This window comes from Octopus bimaculoides, chromosome 6 (genome assembly GCF_046866305.1).
Source record: "Octopus bimaculoides isolate indiv1 chromosome 6, ASM4686630v1, whole genome shotgun sequence".
Taxonomy (NCBI): Eukaryota; Metazoa; Mollusca; class Cephalopoda; order Octopoda; family Octopodidae; genus Octopus; species Octopus bimaculoides.
The window spans coordinates 13,817,828-13,842,164 of record NC_142933.1 but is presented as its reverse complement, the minus strand read 5'-3'; the positions used below and the strand labels follow the sequence as shown (position 1 = coordinate 13,842,164).

Sequence of the window (24,337 nt, the reverse complement as noted above, 5' to 3'; positions counted from 1 at the left end):
TTATGCTACTGACTTCTAAAAGGAATAAAATAGTGCTATATGTTATGGATACACGTTTAATGTCAATATTAGTAGCCTATGTGTAGCACTATGTCAGACAGCGACACCATATATTATTGATACATTTTATTCTTTACAGAGAGTTCTAACAAAATCATACGCCGAATTTTCATTTAACATGTAACCAGTTTCTTACGGGTAAAACGTCGTAATTTTAAAGCAATGATTGTCGGGTTGCAAACTGCATAAAAGAAAAAGAAAAAGGAAAGATAAATGAAAGAAAATCATTAAAGAAGACTTCATATAATTTGTTTCACAGATTGTTTTACAAAGTATCAGAATCGTTTTAGCTTTATCGGTGTATAACAAATATATTAAATGTTTGAAACGATGCGGTATACGAGTTAATTCGATAATACATCAAACTTGTGAAGCGTTGAGGATATTGAGACAATGGTGTGGATGTGAGAAAAATGTTATCAAGTTACGATGGATGATTAGGGTTGCTGTGATTAGAGTTGAGAAATGAAAGATGTATGCAAATGGTATTCTTAAAGGAGAGGACAAATGTTTCGAATTTTACTAACGTTGATCAGTAAAAATAGATTACATACATAGCGAAGTTAAATTATATATACGTGAACGAATAGAAGAGCTAAGCGAGGGACATTCACCCTATGTAATTCGCTGAAATACATTTTAAAAAATCCTATAAAAATATTTTCTCATTACTCCCCCCTCTCTGAAAATATACAAGCGTATAGTATAGTACAGCGTACACACACACATATACAAGGAACACACACATAAAGCTATGACAACCACCGACTTGAGGGGCACTCCATAATACAATAGATACCGTCTTCTTCATCTAAGATAAGGACCCAGTATTGCAACAGCTTGTGGTTCAGTGTACCACAACTGTTAAAAATCTTACCCAAGAACATACGAGATTTGCAAATGGTAGAAGCGGAAACGTTCAAGAAGCTCCTGGACAAATTTCTATTTGAAATCCCAGACGAGCCCACATCGTGGCAGGAGGCACAAAGAAGAGCAGCTCCCTCCAGCTCGCTTCATCACTAAAAACAGTATCGAAAGGAGACGCCAAAACATCGAAAGGCAGTGATCCAGTATGGCCCCAGCCTCTGGCTGAAACCAGTAAAAGAATAAAAGAATATCTATCTATCTATCTATCTATCTATCTATCTATCTATCTATCTATCTATCTATCTATCTAATTTAAATGGTTGGTAGGGAAGACTTTTTAAAAGTAGTGGTTTTTTTATTGCAGCCCTCTCGTGAAACCCAGCTTTGTGCAGCTCCCAGCGAACAGTTTTGTGGAAACTTGGTTCTCAAAGTGGTCATTAAGATCTGCATTAATTTACGGAACTGTATTTTTGCGATCCTTTCTAACAATTTGCGTAAGAGTCCGACGGTCCCTCTCTGAAAGTTTTGGTTTTCTTCCGGAGTTTTGTTTCAATGAGGAGGTTTTTCCTTCTTTCTCAAAGGCTGTTATTACTTTCGAGACAGTACTTCTTGATACACCAAGCATTTCGGGTGTTAAATAGAATGAGACAACAAAGCCAAGGCAGAGTAGAATTTTCAGGACATTTATAAAGAGAAAGTTAGTCTTACAGCTGTTATCTTACAGTGAGATGGTGAGGGAAATATTAGAGTTATTAGAGTAGAGAAATATGTTATTTTGGAAAAGGAATCAAATAAGGAGTATATAGGGAAATAGGAGAAATGTAGAAACAAAAATAAAAATGTATAAAGATGTTATACTTGCATTTCCATTATCCAAGGAAAGTGATGTGTAGAAGTGGTAGAAATGGTTTTTGCCCATGGTATGTAAATTCTAATAGGAGTTCATATCTTGTCATCACAAGTGTAGAGACGTAGATTCCACGTGCTATTCATTGAATGAACAGCACATGGTATTTACGTCTCCCCTCTTCACGCGTCACCACAGTCACATGTCCCAGCAGGACAATGCTCCCTCCCATACGGCCAGGGTTACCATAGGCTTCCTGCGTCAGCACAACATCAGAACCATGCTGTGACCGGCTCTCACTCCGGATTTGAACCTAATTGAAACACCTGAAATACCAGAGATGGCTAAACCAGGTGGTCCCAAGGCCGATAACTCTTGTGGAACTGTAGGCAGCTTTCCTCAGGTTGTGGACACAGGTGTCAATGGCTTTTGTGAATCGCCTCATGCACTCTATGTTCCGACGGTGTATGGCCGTTTTGAACACCCAAGTAGGGCATACACGGTATTGAATCTGTCACGCCCTACAATCTCGATGTGCTGGATCCCCTCACTACCAGAACACATGACAGTGACCCATACACTGTGGTCAAAATGCATCCAAGAAATTGACTTTATCAGATTTATCAAAATGTATCTCTGACATAATGGAATTAAAATATATATTTCAGTGTCACACACGTCTCGCGTTTCTTTTGCGGTTCAGTGTATAACTTTACGCTCATCAGAGTTAATCGAAATGGATAGGAATATGGTGACTGCTCTCTATTGTCGGAGGTGGATTAGCACAAGCGGTCAGCGGCTGCTGTGAAAAAGGTGGTGGAACGAAAAAGAGGCCAGGGGGCTTAGTTTAGGAGTTATGTCCCTTGGTTGAGTATGCTGTGAAGCCGTTAAGAGTTATCTTGAGGTAGGAAAAGTATGTATTATTAATGTGGTGCTCATATTTACAATTTTTCCGTGTGCGTGTATATATATATATATATATATATATATATATATATATATTTATTCGTTGGTCAATTTTCTTTCTGTAAAGTATTAGGTTATATGTGTGTGTGTATGGGGTATGTTAGAGTGTGGTGTGCAATGTGTGTGCGTGTGTGTGTGTGTGTGTGTGTGTGTGTGTGTGTGTGTGTGTGTGTGTGTGTGGTGGTCTGTGTATATGTGGGGATACAATTTATGTGAAGGAGTATTAGGGTTACTGGAAGTTTGAAAATGCAGTCGAAGGACAGAAACAGTTTAGGAGGGAATTTCAAACGACTCATCCATGCAACTTGCCATCACTCAAATTAGGAATCAGAGAAGGCATTCTCCGTCGTTTATTGCTCAGATGGCCTTACTTGTTGAGAAGTAGAGAAAATCAAGATTCTTATGAGTTCGTTGATATTATTTTTGTCAACCAACGAAATTATTAGCAGCAGTTTGGATGGTGAGATAGCTATGCGCTGTTTGATGTATGAAGTTATCTATCGATTTCTTGTTTTCGACAGTGGTGTTGTTGAAGTCAAGATGTTGGTTGAAAGGTGCATTATTTTGAGGCATGGGTCAGTTTCTTCTTCTGTTGTTGGGGTTGGCTTTTACCTAGCTGCAGCGCAACTATGAATAAATCACTCGGAGAATTTAGCGCATTGAGCTTTTGTTGATTGTGGAATGGAGCGGGATGTGTCTAAAATTATCGTTTCAGTCATGTGCTTAGCCGTTTTAAATGGGCCAGGAGTGAAGCACAAATACAGCCAGAGATTGATGGTATAAAAACTGGTGGGACTCTGATAATTTAGCAGACTTGAAAAGCAATAAGACGCACATGAGAAAAGCGTGTTATGTGATACTAGTATATGTGTCGGAAACAGTGATCGGATGACCCCATAGGTGTAGAGAATGTTATAGTATGTTTGAGATTAGGTCTGGAAGCGAGAAAGAGTTCGAGTATGTTTGGGGTGTCCGAGTGTCAACCTGTGATGATCTGTGTAGAGATTAAGTGAAGTTGATTTTGAGATGAATCAAGTCGATGTAATGAATGGAGAATTACGAAAGATTCGGTTTCTGAACCGACTGCATCAGTTTGCGATAAGCAGGAAAACTACAAGGAGTGGCACATCTTGTACTGACCGACGTGGCTGGCTTCGGACTGGTGTGAAGTGATATGCTGGTCATCTGAAGAATTTCCTGGGAGTAGATGGGCTTGTGTGTGTAGAAAGAGTATATGTGTATGTGTATACTTTGTGAGTGTTTGTGTCCGTGTCAGCTTGAATTTCAACAAACGATAAAATGAAAATATATATATATATATACCTTGTTCGGAGCGTATACCTAAAATAGGTTGATTATTTTGAATATCGCAGTATTCCGTTACACATAGATTATTGACGGCACCCATCCATGTTTCACCTGCGCTTAAGCAATTTCCGCTGTCAACTTTGCAATCTGAGAACATTAAAGAAATTAGAATTAAAAGAAAAAAATAGTATCTTAATATACACATGTTAACTTCACCTACTAACTCGTTTTCTCTATCTCCACATTCATTACTTTTTCTCCCTCACTATCAATCTCCCTATACATAAATAGATATGAAATATATATTTATTTGTTGTTGTACATCTATATATATATATATATATATATATATATATATATATATATATATATATATATATATATATATATATACATATACATATATATATATATGTGTGTGTGTGCTTGTGTATACATAAAAACAAGTATATATATATATATATATATATATATATATATATATATATATATATATATATATATATATATATATATATATATATATATATATATATATATATGTATATACATATATATATATATATGTACATATATATATATATATATGAAAATTGAATAAGGAGATGAATGCTCAGTTTTGTCTTGAAGACCTCCACATCCATGTCTTGCAGGTCTCTCAAATGTTTTGGCAGGGCATTGAAGAGCTGAGGTCCTCTGAAACCGAGGCTGCTGCAGTATCTTGTTCTTATGTGAGATGCAGTGGACGGCACCTTTGGCACCATGCAGTGGCGACCCGTGCGGGCATTCCTGTAGTACTTGATGCCAAAGTTCGGCACCAGTCCTTCCAGTATTTTCCATATGTATATTATTACATATCTCTCCCGCCTGCGTTCCAGGGAGTAGAGACCTAGTGCCTGCAGCCGCTCCCTGTAGTTCATCTGCTGGACTGTGGCGATCTTTTTTGTATAGTGCCTCTGAATTGCCTCGAGTTCTGCTGTCCGTTTGACACTGTGTGGTGACCACAACTGAGAGCAATAGTCTAGGCGGCTCAGGACAAATGTCTTCCATAGAGTCAACATGACTTTTTGATCCCTTGTACGGAATGTCCTCAGTATCCACCCCGCCAGCTGTCTGCACTTTGCTGTCAACTTGACAATGTGCATGTGAAATGATGCATCACTACACATGTTGATGCCCAGGTCTCTCACGGCTTGTGGTTCTGGGATTGCAGTACCTTCAGGTCCTGTGTATGCCAGTTGGGAGGCACGTGTGACCTTGTAGCGCAGTACTTGAACTTTTTCCGCATTGAACTGCATATTGTTTTGCTCTGCCCACTCATATATTGCATTTAGGTCATTCTGTAGGCTTACAATATCATCAGGATTCTTTATTGCCTGAGATAGTTTTGTGTCATTAGCGTAGCTAGTGACAGTGGCTTTCCGAGTGAATAACATATATATTGGGTCGTAAATAGCATATATATATGTCATTTATAAACATATCCATAAATATATACATATACATACACACCAACACACATACATATATATTCAACTACATACATACACAGGTAGAAATATACTGACGCACATATTCATATATAACTACACACACATATATATATATATAGTACATATTCTCGCGGCAACGACATAAAGACATACATATGTTAAAATATACGTTTACGATCACATACTTATACACATAAACAAGCGATCATATACATACACAAGAGCATACACATCCCTAAACATCGATAGATCCAAACACATAATTGTATACACATACACACACTTACTTAAGCACATATACATTGTTGTTCATTCACAAAATACTTACATCCGAACAGGGAATGCTAGGAATTTAAAATGGCGTTATAAAAACAGATATTGTGAGAGGAGAAATTGCATAGAAAGATAAGGACAGAGAAAGAAAGGAAGGGTAAAACAAAGAGAGAGTGAGACAGAGAAAGAGGGGAGAGGAAAGGGCGAATTGTAAATATAAAAAGAATGCATGAAAATAAAAGAAAAGAAGGGGAGAGGGGACAAATTATGGGAAGTAAGATGGAAGAAAAAATAAAATTTGCAGAAATTACTATTAGGTTATGGGAAGAAATTATTTGAAAGAATTAAAAAGCTATAAATTGTAAACTCTCTCTCTCTCTCTCTCTCTCTCTATATATATATATATATATATATAATATATATATATATATATATATATATATATATATATATATATATATATATATATATATATATATATACATATATCGTATTTGATGGCCTATAAGCCGCACGAGTGCATAGGACGTACCCTAGCCTAAGAATTACTTTTGTAAAATAAATTACCACTAAAATAATGTTTTAATCCCTCCAATTTGAGTTTTTTTTCGATACAGTTACAAATTAAAATTTTTTTACGTTTGGTATCAACTTCCAGCAACTTCGTTTCTTTTTCTTTCGCTTGTGCGATATATGATATTTGAAAAGAATCATATCACCATTCCATTGGCTCTTCTATTCTCTTGGGTTCGCTCTCAACTAATCTTTGTGTTTAGTTCATTTATATATCTCTTGTGCACCCATTTTCTTCCTTTTACCAAGTATAGCATTTTTCCTATGCGTTTGGTAATCACGCTGTCTTCTCAACTTTGCTTTCCGTTCTTATATGTCCTAACAAATGCATTTTCACCAATTTTGAAATATCTTGCTGTATTATCAATTGCAATTTTTCTTTTCTTACCAGGTAGTAATTTGTCGAAGACTGATTTTAGTTGACTCGCAAACATCAACTCCACTGGTAATATACCTGGTGGTGTATTTAGATTTGGAGTCCTTCGATATACTCTTAGGAATATTTGTAGAGCTACTTCGTCCGTGATTTCCTAATTCGACTTTCTTATAGCTCTCCTGACTGTATCGAGAAAACGTTCTGCCTGTCCGTTAGATCTGAGATGGTGTGGCGCAGTAGTTACATGTTCTACAGCGAACGTTTTACAAAACCTTTTAAACTCAAAAGACACAAGTTGCATTCCATTATCAAACACTATCGCGGCTGGGACTCCAAATCTCGCAAACATCTCATGTAGAAAGTTTGTCGTAGTTAAGGAGGTTGGCTTTTTACACTTACAAATTTCTACCATTTAGTGAAACTATCTACTACCACTAAATATTATGAAACGTTTAAGGTGGGCAGCTAAGTCAATGTGGGGTCTCGACCACGGAACATCTACTTTCGGCCAAGATTCGCTTTTTATCGTCGGTAATTTTGCTGCCAGATCACATCCTATACAGCCTTTTACTAAATTTTCACTTTCTCTATCCATTTTGGCCAGTACACGTAGCTACGAATTAAAGCTTTCATCCTCGAAATATCAGGATGTCCAACATGGAATTCCCTCAACCGTTTCTTTTGTAGTGTTTCAGGCATCACTTTCTTCTCTGCATACATTAGTACGCCATCACAAATTAAGTGTAGGTTCACGTCTTAGTTTCATTTCGCATCCATCCTGTTCCTATTTACTTTCCCTGATCACAGTATTTTAAAAAAATTCTGTTATGAATTTGTCCTTTTCCGCATTTTGTTTTATGTCTTCAAGGGTCCCCGGTAATTCGCATACCAAATTCCACATTACATTTTTGATTTCTCCTTCTGATCTTAATGCTGCGATTATCGTATCATCGAATGGCTCACTGTGTTTCGGTATCAGTCTGGGCGAACCATCTGCATGCCCTTGTTTCTTTGACAGTAAATATTCCATTTTGAAATCATAATTCAATAATATAATGCCCCATCGCTGTAGTCTATTAGCTGCGTGTGTTGGTATTCCTGTTTTAGAACCATATATCGACAGTAGTGAGCGATGATCCATTGTAGACAGAAACTTCTCCCATGAATAAATCTATGGAACTTTTTACACCGAATATAATTTCTAACGCTTCCTTTTCTATTTGGCTGTAGTTCCTCTCTGCTGATAATAACGATCAGGACGCATGTCCTACACCCTTTTCACTCCCATCTTCATATTTGTACAGAAGCATGGCTCCTATACTATAATCACTCGCATCTGTAGCCAATATAATTTCCAACTTCGGATCAAAATGCATTAACGATAAATTTGATGTTGAAATGTTTTTTAATTTGTCAAATGATTTCTGGCACTTATCAGTCCAGCACCATTTTGCATTTTTCGTTAACAAATCATTTAGCAGAGCCCTTACATTGTGTATACTGGAATATAAATTTGGTAGTTATTTACTAATCCCCAAAATGCCTGAAGCACGGTCACATTATTCGGTGTGGCTATATTTTTTATCGCAGTTACTCTGGATGGATCCGGTTTCCATCCGTTTTTATCTATTATCTGGCTCAAGTATTTAATTTTTTTTCAGAAAGAACTCACACTTTTCTTCATTTAGCTTAAAACCGTATTCTCTTATTTTTTCAAATACCCTTTTTACGTGTTCTACATGTTGTTCGTATGATTCGTGTTGTATTAGGATACCGTCTAAATAGGGATTACAAAATCTCAGTCCGCTAGCATTGGATTCATTACTTGTTGATTCCTGAACCAGTTGGCGTCTTTTATCCTTGAGCAAGGTGCTTCATTTCACGTTGCTCCAGTCTACTCGGCTGTAAATGAGTACCAGCTAAGTGCTAGTGCGGCCCTTTCTCCTAGGTCTAAAAGTTGGGAGTGATGCATAGGTATCTATGTGTAGGCAGTGGCGGACTGGCCAGGTTGACACCTTTCCAGATGGCAAGTGGACCATGTGCCATTAGATTCCATATATGGGGGTCCATGTTAGTATCTTAGGGGCCCACCCCCTAAAATTTGAGAATTTGTTTTATTCACTCCTGGAAGACTGCATTGATTATTTCAGCCTGGATACGTCTGTAGACAGTTGAAAAGAATACTTTTAACAAAAAAGAAAACAAATTAAATGATTGTATTGTAGTTGCGGGTGGGCCCCCTTGTAGTTGCTGGTGGGCCCCCTCATAGTTACTGGTGGGCCTCCTTAGTTTCCTGGCAACCAATATTTCTAGACCCAGTCCGTCACTGTGTGTAGGTATCTATTTCGCTTCAGTAATATGACTGCGGCCATGCTGGGGCATCGGCTTGAAAGTTTTAGTCGAACAATTCAATCTCAGTAGTTTTCTTTTTAAATCTAGTTATACTTTATCGACCTTTTTGTCGAGCCACTAAGTTACGGATGCGTAACAAACCAATAACGGTTGTCAATTAGTGAAGGCGGAGTCAAGCACAAACACAAATACAAGTACATTCACACATATGTATATGTACGACGGGTTTCCACATACTTACCATCTACCAAGGCATTGGTTGGCTCCTCGCTATAGTAGTAAACAATTGGTCAGTAAGGTCCTCGCAGTGTGACTGAGTCCGAAATCACGTGGTTGCAAAGCAAGCTCCGTAACTACACAACCATGTCACAGGCATCGAAAGCAATTAGCGAAAGTATGGTACATTCTACCAGATTATATTTGCTTACCAGTGACGGCTATGAATGATCACACACGCACATATATTATGTGGAATGAAATATTAATATTCTATTGCTTGTTTCAGTTATTTGACTGCAGCCATGCTGGAGCACCACCTTCAGTCGAGCAAATCGACTCCAGGACTTATTCTTTGTAAGCCTAGTACTTATTCTATCGGTTTTATTGCCGAACCGCTAAGTTACGGGGACGTGAACACATCAACATCGGTTGTCAAGCGATGGTGGCGGGGACAAACACACACACACACACACACACACACACACACACACACACACACACACACATACACACACACATACACTCACAGACACACACACATATATACTACGGGATTCTTTCAGTTTCCTTCAATAAATCCACTTACAAGGCTTTGGTCAGCCTGAGATTATAGTAGAAGACACATGCCCTAGGTACCATGCAGTGGGACTGAAACCGGAAACTTCTTATCACGCAGTCACACTGCGCCTAATATATAGAATAAGTGATAACGAGTATGAACTAAATAAAAATTACGTGTGACACATTAGATTGTTTGCACAGTCGAAGTCCCAGAGACGTTTCATCGGAGGTGGCCAGCACTGAAATGTTAATGTGTATTTTTGACGGAAACTTTATCGTTTGTTAAAAACTTTTCCGTTTATTCCCGTCACTAAAACCTCGTGTAAAGACAATCGTTTATTCTTTTAATTGTTTCAGTCATTTGACTGCGGCCATGCTGGAGCACCGCCTTTTGTCGAGCAAATCGGCCCCAGCACTTATTCTTTGTAAGCCTAGTACTTATTCCATCGGATCTCTTTTGCCGAACCGCTTTGTTACGGGGACGTAAACACACCAGCATCGGTTATCAAGCGATGTTGGGGGAATAAACACACAATATAAACATATACACACACGCACGCACACACACACACACACACACACACACACACACACACACACACACACACACACATACACACACATATAAGTCGGCGATCTGGCAGAAACGTTAGCACGCCGGGCGAAATGCTTAGTGGTATTTCGTCTGCCGCTACGTTCTGAGTTCAAATTCCGCCGAGGTCGACTTTGCCTTTCATCCTTTCGGGATCGATTAAATAAGTACCAGTTACGCAATGGGGTCGATATAATTGACTGAATCCGTTTGTCTGTCCTTGTTTGTCTGTCTTTGTTTGTCTGTCCTTGTTTGTCCCCTCTGTGTTTGGTCCCTCGTGGGCAGTAATGAAATAACACACATATATACATATATGTATACGTTGGGCTTCTTTCAGTTTTTGTCTACTAAATCCACTCACAAAGCTTTGGTCGGCCCGAGGGTATAGTAGAAGACACTTGCCCAAGGTGCCACGCAGTGGGACTGTAACCTGGAACCATCTGGTTGGTATGCAAGCTACTTACCACACAGCCACTCCTGCATAACACTTTCCTCATCCCATCACCTAAATATCTTTAGTTTATTTATAAGCAAACATTAGCTGTTATGGTTTATAATTGATAACAGAAATTGAGGTTTCATATAAAGGGCACGTGATCAAGACGAGAGCTTTTCATTGACTGAATTTTTACTCCACCTTTTTACTACATTCTTTATTTGTCCATTTAACGGTTGCTATTGTCTAATTTCCTCCTGAATTTACCGACACCTTAAGTTTTGCACCAAGTTTTCTATTTTCTTTACGGTTTTTTAAAATATATATTTCACTCCCACTATTTGTTTGTATAACAACTCTTTGTTTCTCTCTTTGTCTCTGTACACATACACATCCACACACAAATACACACACCCACTTCTCCACGAGAGTAACTTTCCCCCACACATTTCCATGTTTCAATCTATAGGTACCAAAAATGATATTTACTTTTTACTTACACGTCTCAATAGTTGATAGTTTGTTCTTTTTGCATTCAAGTTCCTTACATTCATTCTTTCCTATATAAATGCCTTTTTGATTATTGCAGAAGCATTGTCCATCATAGTAACATCCATTACATTCTGCAAACCGATTATAAAGACGAAGTATATTTATCAATAAAAAATAAACAAACGTAGTTTCATTTTTGTCTTCTGATTTTTATGACTGAATGCGAATCCTTTTAACCTTAGTAAGTTTAAGTTTATGTAAACTGAGAGATTCTAGGTGAGTTTACTTCACTCAAATATTAAATTACCGTATTTAATCGTATATAAACTGCACCCACTAAATTAGTGTTAAATCTTTGTATAAAATGTCTTTCCTTAATAGTTGAAGCTTTGCCTCTTGCATAAACTTTGCGCCATCCTCCATATCTGTGTGTGTGTGTGTGTGTGTGTGTGTGTGTGTGTGTGTATGAGTGTATATATATATATATATATATACATAGATACATATACGTATATATATATATATATATATATATATATATATATATATATATATATATATATATATATATATATGTATATATATATATGTATATATATATATATATATATATATATATATATATATATATATATATATATATATATATATATATATATATATATATATATATACATATATATATATATATATATATATACACATATATATATATATGTACCATTTTCTGCAGAGATATTTCCGGAATTAGCGCGCCAAAACGAAGACATTTGAATTTTACCATTAAGTTGTAATTAGCAGAACCATATACGCGTTCGCCACTAGGGGTGAACAACTTGTATAGGATTCTGAAAATTATGCTTTCCTTACAGTTCGTGCTGACGAGAAACAGATATTTTCGGTAAGAGAATATTAATTTCAAAACTAGTACACGAATGATAATTTTTTATTTTTTATTTATGTAATTTTCACTGTCTTGCCCGCATACGGTTCGGTATTTCGCTGAATTTAATTTGAGAACTATTAGGTCTTAGTAGACACATTACATGTGATCTTATTCTAGCACATTAACAGTCCACTTAGTGGTCGTCGTTATATATATATATATACACACACACACATATATATATATCTTACTTATTTGTGCAGAAGTTGCCCTTCACTAATGTTTTTTTTTTCTGTTAAAATGAAGTACAAATTAGTTGAACTTATTCACGAGTAAATACGGTAAAGCTTTCGAAATGGGAGTAAATAGTTTAATAGAACGAATGCAGGGAACATTTTGGGAGGATAAAATGTTTAACAGATATGAGAAAAAAAATGCTTTTTACGAAATCGGGGAATTTATGTATTGGAAAAGGTTAAGAGAAAAAAATGAAGATTGAATGACTGAGAACAAGGATACCTAGTATCCACAGACAAAAAGAATTAAGGCATTGATTCGTGGGCCAATGTTTTATTAATGCTTTCTACTATGGGCACAAAACCTGATATCTAAGGGAGGAGATGAGTTGATTATATCGACACCACTGCTCAACTGGAGCTTATTATCGATTATTATCGATTCCTAAAAGGACGACATGCAATGCTTTATAGTGATTTCAAATTCTGACACATGACCAGCAGTTTTTAAGGGCAGTGGGAGGGAAGTTGATTACTTGGCTGGTACTCCTTTCATTGGCTCCTTAATGAAGGAAAGACAAAGTCAACCTCAGCGGAATCCGAACACAGAAATCAGAGACGGACGAAATGCAGCGAATGGTTCTACCAACTCCACGCCTTGGGAAATGTTTTAATGTTTATTTGTTTCTAGAAAGAATACAAAAAGAGGCCACAGTGTAACTCATGAAACTGCGTCCTTATTTGTAGCTCAGGAAGAGCTTTCGAGTACATATAACCTCGTTTATTACAAATTCATTCATCACTGATCCGAGGTAACACGGTAATTCGGTTGTGGACCATGTTATGTTTACTGCGGATTGATCTATGATAGCACGAGTCGACGATTAGTCAAAGATTCTGCTTGTATCGCAAAAGCGTGCTGCAGCGTTTACGCACAAAGCTCAGGTAGTTAGAATGCACTGGCTACCGCTTGTGCTTATGCGACCGTACTGAGTCGCTGTGTGTTGTTTATACGGCTTTAAGTACTCAAGCTCATCAATATGGCGTCAGTGAACAGAAAATATGCGAAGGCGTCGTATCGTAGCAAACAGCACAGACGAAAGTACTCGAAGAAAAATCAGAGATGATCAAGAAAATATGTAATGGTGGAAGCTTCGCAGCTGTAGGCCGCGAGTTTGGCGTCAATGAATCTACCATTCGTTCCCTTTGCAAAATACATGATCATTCACCCAGCATTGATTCATTCATGAGTGCCTTTTTAACCGCATTTCCGTGATAAACGAGAATAGAAGTACTAGATTATTTCTTTCTATGTGAGTTCCGGAAACCTGGATAGTTTTTAACGCAGGTGATCAATATTATGTTCGAAAGTAAGGCTGCGAGCTAGCAGAACCGTTACCACGCCGAAGAAAATGCTTATCGGCGTTTCGTCCGTCTTTACCTTCCGTCGAGGTTGACTTTGCTTTCATCGTTTCAGGGGCGAGGAAATAAGTGCCAGTTGAACTTTGGGATCGATATAATCGGCTAACCCCGCTGCCCGGAAATTGCTGGACTTGTGCCAAAATTTGAAACTAATATCTTCGAGAGTAGAGAGCAGGGTTAAGTTTTGTAGCGGAATCAGAAAAACCTGATTTATGTTGCTTTCTAATGATTTAGACAATAACCTATATTTAAGTCAGCTTGACCACTTTTAGGAGCCCAGATTTAGGAATTTGTTGTGGAAGGATTTGTTTTTGTGTTGGCACTCCGTCGGTTACGACGACGAAGGTTCCAGTTGATCTGATCAACGGAACAGCCTGCTCGTGAAATTAACATGCAAGTGGCTGAGCACTCCACAGACACGTGTACCCTTAACGTAGTCCCCGGGGGAGATTCAGCGTTACACAGAGTGTGACAAGGCTGGCCCTTTGAAATACAGGTACGAAAGAAACAGGAAGTAAGGGTGAAAGGAAGTTGTGGTGAAAGAGTACAGCAGGGTTCGCCACCAACCCCTGCCGGAGCCTCGTGGAGCTTTAGGTATTTTAGTTCAATAAACACTCACAACGTCCGGTCTGGGAAACGAAATCGCGATCCTACGACAGCGAGTTCACTGCCCTAACCACAAGACCATTGCACCCCCACTGTAGAAGGATGCTGAGTCCCGAAAACCAATTTAGACAACAGTTCACCGTAGTATCAGGAAGTTTGAAATATTGAAGGTGACAAGAAGGACAAAGATAGACGGCTTCATCATTAATATCATCAACCCCTGGACATAACTGTCAGTTGTCCTAGGACTCATTGGTCCGGTTATCAGTTTTCCATGGCGTATAGATGACAGATTACAACATTCCAACAGCCGTTGTAGGGTTACTTCTTTACGGCTGAGTGGACTGGAGCAACGTGAAATGAAGTGTTTTACTCAAGAACACAACATACCACCCAGTCCGGGAAACGAAACTATGACCTAGCGATAGTGAACGCAACACGCTAACCACTAAGCCACACACTAGGGTTTCGAATGGGCTAAAATTAGGATCGTATACAGCTAGAAAGATCACTGAAATATAAAAAAAGTTTAAAAAAAGATATTGTTATATCTTGGGATGGTCACTTTTCATAAATGCATGCACTATATTATTCGTTCTTCACTTCACCTTTATTATTGTTCTTATTGTTGTGTCCTTTGTCTTAAATCTTTCGTCATACATCCCGTGATATCCTCAGTGAATGTCTCCTCCTGTTCTGTTAGTGTCTATTGTGTCTTTTTAAAAAGATTAAGATCATAAAACTTAAAGAGATTAAGATAGTAGATACTTACCTGCAGTGACAATGTTATTTGTAACAGCATAAAGGACGAGAAGTGGAAAGAAAGCTATTGAATATATATACATCTGTAAAAAAAAAAAAAGAAAGAAACAAAAGAGAAAAGTATAAAATATGTTTTGTATTATCAATCTTGCCTTTTACAATTTTCTTGTTTCAGTCATTTGACTGATGCCATGGTGGAGCACCGCTTTGAAGAAGCCTGTCGAAAAGTTTTAGTACTAATGTCTAAGGTCTAATGGATATTCTATTGGGAGTCTCTTAGTGGGACACAGATACACACTTGTACATACATACATACATACATACACACCCATATTCATGCGTGTGTGTAATGTATATATATATATATATATATATACAAAATACAATGTTTATATACCAAAAAGATTTTATAACATCTTTCTAACATTTTTCTTACATTTTTCTGACATAATTTAAATATATACTTTAACCATGTAACACAAGCCTTCTGTAGTTTTTTCACTCTTATTATCTTTTATATATATATATATATATATATATATATATGTATATATCACGTCCTTGTACTTTTGCCACGTCATGTACCCAGTTATGTATCTATATGTACATGTAGATGAACGTATATACATACATGTACATATATATGCATATACTCATATATTGTTTATATATATATATATGTATTTATGTGTGTGTCTGTGTTTGTACCACCACCGCTTGGCAACCGGTGATACATTAATGCATACATCTTACAATAGCACCCGTAAAAAAACACGTGTCGCTAAAGTATATTACAGTCGAATAAAGAAAATTTAGACCTCGGGACTCTCTGCATTCAATAAAAAAAACAATGGCCCATAATGGTGTTTGTAATACCAGCATTCATACCAACATTTCGGTTGCTTGATTGGACGCTTGATGAGATGTGAGCCATTGATATGAAAACCCGGAAGATATTAACAAACACATAATTTCCACATCAAAAGTGACGTAGACCGCCTCTACCTAAAACCAAAACGAAGCGACAATGGCTTAACATTGATTCGAACTGTCTTTGAATGTCGTATCCTATCTCTTTGGAAACATCTATTAACCACTAAGTGTCGAAGTGTATCCCTTGACCAACTTTGCATACAAGAGGCTGATAATATCATAAGATTTGGGAAGCAGCTTCGTGAGCAGCATTCCTTGTCTGATAACCTTAGATACATGGCCAAAGAAGTCGGACGACTCTACCGCAATGTATCATCAGATGAAAGGATGAGCGTATATCAGCAGAAGACCATAGATGGATATGTTAGTAGAAAGCTCCGAGATGATAGTAACATTGATGATCAAATCAGTCTATCATGGACCAACAACCGGATTACTACCTCCCACTTTGAAAGGTATGCGTTTGCAATCTAGGAACAGGAAATATCAAACAAATACCTGATGCACAAGAGGGACAGAGATGCAGAAAAAGCAGCAAAATATGACAACCGATGCAGTCTTTGTGGAGTTAACACCGAAGATATCACCCACATCATAAACAGTTTTCCGAAAATGTCATCACGGTATTATCTACCGATGAGACATGATGTTGTAACTACAACAGTCTATAATGAAATCCGTCGGAAGGATAATTCCAAGGACAAAGAAATAAGAACCCTCAGTATGGCGAAAGCCATAGCCACTCATAATAAAAAGGAGTACTGGTAGAATGTCCTAGTGAAACCTCAGTAAAATGTAAACATAATAGACCTGACATAAGGATTTGGGCTAGAGAAGGGCAACTGTGTACAGATGTGGAAATCATCTGCCCAGCAGAGGTTATCATAAAACTAAAAATCAGCGAAAAAGAAAATACTTACGCTGAACTATTGAGGAATCTACAGCTATTCTATCCAGATTACAAGTTCAGGTTTATACCCGTAATTATTGGGGCACTGGGATATGTAACACACTGCCTAAACATCAATCTTGAGAAGTTAGGCTTCTCAAAACCAGGAAGAAGAAAGCTGATTCGAAGACTACCGATCCAATCAATCACTGGAACTGTAAAAATTTGTAAAACTTTGCAGAAGTTTATCATTTAAGTATATAGGAGCATGTCTAGATATGCAAGTATATGCATGAGAAGACATACATAAAACAAAATATACAAATCAGCACATATACATACACACACATACATACATGCATACATACATACATACATACATACATACATGCATAATATATACATACATACGTACGTACATACATGATGGCTGCTCCACATACATATATACATACATACGTACAGGCATACATTCATACATAGAAAAATACCCTGTTGCTGATGTTCAAATTCCAGTGAAGGAACCTTGGATCTAGGTTAGAAACCGGCTCTTTCTTTATTGTCAAGAAATCTTGAAATAAAACTGATCAGTGACATACATACATACGGACTCACACGCGCACACATATACATGTGTGTGAGTGTGTAATGTATATATATGTGCATATATGTATCTTTGTGTGTGTCTATCTTCCTCCTGACCACCGGTTAGCAACTGTTGTTGGTCTATTTACGTCTCAGTAACTTAGTTGTCTAAGAGACCGATGAAATGAGCATCAGACTTCAAAATTAAGTTATGGGGTCGATTTTTTTTCAACTAAAATTCTTCAAGGCAGTGTCCCGACATAGCTGCAGTCTAATGACTGAAATAAGTAAAAGGTATATATATCGAGCTTCCACACAATTTCCTTCAACCAAATTTACACACATTGACCAGCCGAAGTGTATAGAAGTCGCTTGCTGAAGGTGCCAGACAGTAGGATTGAATCTGAAATCACGTGATTGCGAAATGATTTTCTTAACCACACAAAGAAAATTACTGCTGAGTGAATTTTACATTTTATCTGTTGAAGTATAAACTTTTTGATATTTAAAATATGCAAATTTTCCAAATATACAGAAACGACCAATTCATTTAATATCATTAATTATGTATCTCTCCTCTCTATTGAAATAAACTTCAATCAACAGTACACAAACAATGTGAATATAATTAACATACAACATAATCTCGTTCAGATGTAGAGAACAATTTCAGCTCAAATAATAATGGCGTATAAGATCAGCGAGAAACCAAACAATATTGTGTCTGTTCATTCAAGATGAGTTTTAACATAATTCAGAGTTGTTGCATTTCGTCATCAGACAACGCTTGCTCCCCTTAGACTTAAGGGTCCACATAAGGGTTTGTTGCTAAAATTTATGTGTTCCGGGTTCAGTCCCACTGCGTGGCACCTTGGGCAAGTGTCTTCTACTATAGCCTCGGGCCGACCAAAGCCTTGTGAGTGGATTTGGTAGACGGAAACTGAAAGAAGCCCGTCGTATATATATATATATATATATATATATATATATATATATATATATATATATATGTGTGTGTGTGTGTATGTATGTATGTATGTGTTTGTGTGTCTGTGTTTGTCCCCCCAACATCGCTTGACAACCGATGCTGGTGTGTTTACGTCCCCGTAACTTAGCGGTTCGGCAAAAAGAGACCGATAGAATAAGTACTAGGCTTCCAAAGAATAAATCCTGGGGCCGATTTACTCGACTAAAGGCGGTGCTCCAGCATGGCCACAGTCAAAAGACTGAAACAAGTAAAGGAATAAACTGGTTATAATCCTACAATACACAGAATGTTTCAACTATTTGTTTAAATACAATTCCTGATGAAGTTTAGTTATAAAAATATAATAGGACTTTTTTAAACATCGAATATCTATGAGGGTCTACCCGAGAAAAATCAAGAGGATCCATAGGTAAAAAGTCGTTGGGAACCACTGCTTTAAACGATGTGTGTTCATAACACACGGGATTCACTGGTTCACCATGTAAGAAGACTTTGAGTCACCGCGTTGTTTCGACCTTGTGTTTCTCCTCAGTAAAAGTTATTCCGTCGAATCGATAATCTGACAAGGAGACAAGCACCTTTTTATAAAAATTAGCTGAATATATATTTACTGAAGCGTACCAAACTGATAAGAAAGCATTGAATGTATGCAGAATAGAGGGAATCGAAGCAATAACGTGTTTATTCATTATAAATAAGTTCGAACGTAATATAGCTTCCACGCTGGATTGTATAATACAAGCTCCTGTTTATAGAAATCAGCGAAGAAAATTATTTGCTGATGCCTGTTGAAATCTGCCAAACAAATAATTCATGGTACACGCGGAACAGCGAGAATCCAAGCAATAACGCATTCTCTTAGACTCTCATACGATTCTACTAATTTACTATAAATGCAGCTACAAATCCATTATATTCCATTTTCGCCAGAAGCAGTATACACTTCTGTACAAGTACCGCATATAATTTCCTTAGTTTTATACATTTTAGGCGCTTCCTTACCCATATCTACTCTATAATCCTTTCCTAAGGCAACGTTGTCTAAAGTAAAATTCTGAATTCTTTTTCGATAATGTACTTATTCATTCTTAGTACATTTCATCCCGACAGATTTTATCGTGAATATGTTAAGTGCTGTTGTATTTCGTCTTCGGAGAAAACTTTCTTCTTTCATGCTGTACATGTGTTGTCAACGCACTCAATTCATTGACGTAAGGAGACATTGAGACACCTGTGTTTCTACCTGGTTGCGTCTCTTCAGTCAAAGCTATTCCTGGATCAATGGAGCTAAACAAGAGCGATGGCTCTTGTAAATAGAATTCAGCCAACAAATTATTTGCTAATGTATGGTGATGTTAGCCAAATTGATGATCAATTATGATATGCATACTGATTTGGGAAGATAGATTTGACGGAAAGGACACACCAAGGTCAAAAAATTGTTGTCTTAAAATCTGCTTACTTCAGGGAATTGTGTGTGTTGTCAGTATTCATCGCCTAAAAGGAAAAGATATTTACAGAAGACGCAGGCGTGGCTGTGTGGTAAGTAGCTTGCTTACCAACCACATAGTTCCGGATTCAGTCTCACTGCATGGCACCTTGAGCAAGTGTCTTCTACTATAGCCTCGGGCCGACCAAACCGTTGTGAGTGGATTTGGTAGGCGGAAACTGAAAGAAGCCCGTCGTATATATGTATATATGTATATATATATATATATGTGTGTGTGTGTTTGTGTGTCTGTGTTTGTCCCCCCTCCATCGCTTGACAACCGATGCTGGTGTGTTTACGTCCCCTTAACTTCGCGGTTCGGCAAAAAGAGACCGATAGAATAAGTACTAGGCTTATAAAGAATAAGTCCTGGGGTCGATTTGCTCGACTAAAGGCGGTGCTCCAGCATGGCCGCAGTCCAATGACTGAAACAAGTAAAAGTAAGTAAAAAAGGGCAAAATACAAAAGCAATTGACATGTTCCCGTTAAATTCTACAAATATACCGGAACGTATTAAGTACTAATACATTTCTCTTTTATCTCTGTCTTTTAATTGTTTTGCTCATTGGTATGCGGCCATACTGGGGCTCTGCTCTGAACAGCTATTCCTGAACAGTTTTAGTCGAGCAAATCGATCCCAGTACTTATTTTTAAGTCTGATATATACTCTTCTGGTCTATTAGGCCGAACCGTAAGCAAGCCAGCACCGATTGTCAAATGCTAGAAGAGACAAACGTAGACACAAAGGCAGACAAACAGACAAACAGACAGACACACGCAAGCACCCACGCACACACAAACACACACACACATACACATATATAAGATGGGATTCCTTACAGTTTCCATCAATCAAATTCACTCACACCGGGCTGTAGTAGAAGATACTTTCCCAAGGTACCGATCAGTAGGACTGAACCTGAAATCACTCGGTTGCAAAAGAAACTTTTTAACCTGCGTCTATGTGTAATCATCGTTTCGACTCCCCATGTTCTACATGTACACGATAATTAATTATGATACCCATTCATGCACTATGGTTGAGAATTTGCTACATTGTTGCAAAAAAGAGTTGGATACACAAACCCTTTATCTGACCAGCCTAGCACCATTCAATAATCTAAATCATACAAGTTTTAAATACTTGGTAACGTACTTTAATGTAGTGACTCTTCGATCCATTTTAATAAGATGATATTACGATTGTAATAGTGGAGGCGCAATGGCCCAGTGGTTAGGGCAGCGGACTCGCGGCAATAGGATCGCGGTTTCAATTTCCAGATCGGGCGTTGTGAGTGTTTATTGAGCGAAAACACCTAAAGCTTCACGAGGCTCCGGCAGGGGATGGTGGCGAACCCTGCTGTACTCTTTCACCACAACTTTCTCTCACTCTTACTTCCTGTTTCTGTTGTACCTGTAATTCAAAGGGTCAGCCTTGTCACACTGTGTCACGCTGAATATCCCCGAGAACTACGTTAAGGGTACACGTGTCTGTGGAGTAGTCAGCCACTTGCACGTTAATTTCACGAGCAGGCTGTTCCGTTGATCAAATGGAACCCTCGACCTCGTTAGCAATGGAGTGCCAACAACAAATGATTGTAATATGAAGTACAGTCATTATTTTAAGTTATCTAATTAGCAATTAATTTTCACACAGAACCACTTTTGCAGGATGACATTTTAAATCTTTTACTGCGGACAAACTAGGGCACTGCTTTGAAGAATTTTAGCCAAGCAAATCGACTTCGGGACTTACGTTTTTCAAGCCTGGTACTTATTCTATCAGTCTCTATGGTGAACCGTTAAGTTACAGAGACGTAAACACACTAGCACCGGTTATCAAGCGGTGGTGGAGTACAAACACAAAGACACACATGTACATACATATACACATACATACATATACACATACATACATATTTTTGACCGGATTTTTTTTTCAGTTTCCGTCTACCAAATCCACTCGCAACGCTTTGGTTAGTTCCAGTCTATTGTAGAAGATACTTGCCTAAGGTGTCACGGGGGCAGACTGAACCCGGAACCATATGGTTGGGAAGCAAAATTCTTACCTCACAGCTTCGCCTGCATAATTTTAATTAATTAAAATTTATTTTTAGATCACCACATTAATTACTATATGTTTGTCATTATTTAAAATTGTCTAACCAAGGAATTTTCATACAACGGTATGTCTATCGTCTGAAAGTGTAATGAAGCTCTCAATATGTAATGGTTTGTCACCGAAACGATCAAAGATCAAGCTCCCCACGTATTATATCTATATTCGATTTTCTATCTATTATGTTTCAGGTAAATTCGATCGTTTTTATTTCCCCACTTACTTTTATCGTTTCCGGTGATATTTGTATTAACACGAAACATATTTTTATCGCAGCGTTTTATGGTTGCTATTTTTTGTAGCTCTATACTTTGTCTATAGCTTTTGTTTATCGATTTTTTGAAATTTATATAAATTTCAAAATTGTTGACGAAAAATACAGATTAAAATAAATGGGTTAAACGGACTAATTTATCTGACAACCGAATATTTAAATCACGGAGTTCTATAGGTTTTTTCTTTCTTCAGAATAATTGTTATGAACGATAATAAATTCCTTCTCATTAAGGGCGTTATTTTAATTATTACTATATTAAGTATATTTTATATTTAGTAGTATGTTGTTAGCTTTCTATTTCTTTTCAGCAATTTTGTCGAATGCAAAATTTCACATAATATCAAACGATATATACACACACACATGCACGTACACACTAAACAATTTTTGCATTATTCACTGTTTGAAAGTAAAATCATGAGAAAAGAAATACCAGAACATTTACATCATAACGGTTTCAAATTTTTGTACAAGGCCAGGAATTTTGAGGAGAAAGGAAGTCAATGGCAACGACTCTAATGCTTAACTGATACTTATTTTATCGATCTCAGAAGGGTGAAAGGTAAACTCGACTACGGAAGAATTTGAGCCTATAAGTAAAGCCGAGGAAATGCTGCTAAGCCGTTTGTTCGACGCAGTAACGAATCTGTCAGATCGCTGTCTTAATTATATTCCTATTTGAGCTTAATATAGGCACAAAGCCTGAAATTTAGGGGATGGAGTAGTAGTCGATTACATCGAACCCCAGTGTCTGACTGGTACTTTATTTTATCAATCCCTTGGTGGAATTTGAACTCAGAACGTAAAGACGCTAAGCATTTGATCCAAGGTGCTACTGATTTTGCCCAGCACGCCACAAAAAGCAATTGTACGTTGTATATTGACTTCAAATTTTGGCACAATGCCATAAATTCCAGGGAAACGGGCAGGTAAGTCGTTTACATCGAGCTCAGCTCTCAGATAATACTAATTTTCTCGATCCCCGAAATGATGAAAGGCAAAGTCGAACTCGGTGGAATTTGAGCTCAGAACATAAAAGACGGACGAAATGCTGATAAGCATTTTGTCCAGGCGTGTTAACGATGCTGCTCAGAAGAATTAAAAAAAAAACACACGTTGTATGTTAAGAACAATGTCTTAACACTTATCTAACGCAGTAATTCCTTGAAATTATTAATTAAAAGATTAATCGAGCTTAAATACATTAATATAGCAGGTTATATTTTCACTTACCTTATGGAGTTGAAGGTGTCTACTTTAAAAAGAATAGAGGCAAAGAATAACATCTGTCATTTTCAGTTAAAACCCACAGGACAATTCGATGTTGTTGACAACAGCTGTTAGCATTCTTTCATAATAAATATTATTCAAACCTTATTGAAGTTCACAGCTGCATCATACTGTTCGTTCTTCGTGAATCATAAAGTATTACAAGATATGCTGAAATTTATTTCTTTCCTCCTGCATTTGCAACACTGAATTATTTCAAACAAGAGCACTCAGAGAGAGCAGACCTCCGCCAAGACAACACCAATGTCCTCTCAACGATTAGCCGGAGATGATTTTTTAAAATGAGAATATCTGAAATAATCTCGACAGTTCTCTCAAACAAGAATACCAAAAAAATACACCCAACCGCTCTCAAAAAAATAAGTAATAAAACAGGAAAAACAATCCAGAATCCTTGTACAGTACCAAATCGATCTCAAAATCTAATCAGTTTGTGCCAG

At 37.4% G+C, this 24,337-nt stretch overlaps 2 protein-coding genes across 5 annotated transcripts in view; one reads left to right on the top strand and one right to left on the bottom strand.

Annotated features, from left to right (window-relative positions):
* LOC106872970 (peritrophin-44) overlaps positions 1-24,337 on the top strand; it is a 50,965-nt gene that overhangs the window by 5,243 nt on the left and 21,385 nt on the right. The window lies entirely within an intron of this gene.
* Positions 13-23,973, bottom strand: LOC106872966 (uncharacterized). The gene is made up of 5 exons (XM_014920154.3): positions 23,841-23,973; positions 15,338-15,410; positions 11,424-11,546; positions 4,064-4,195; positions 13-241 (listed from the first exon to the last, which is right to left on the bottom strand). The coding sequence occupies exons 2-5, from the start codon at positions 15,408-15,410 to the stop codon at positions 174-176; spliced, it is 396 nt and encodes a 131-aa protein (XP_014775640.2). The 5' UTR covers positions 23,841-23,973; the 3' UTR covers positions 13-173.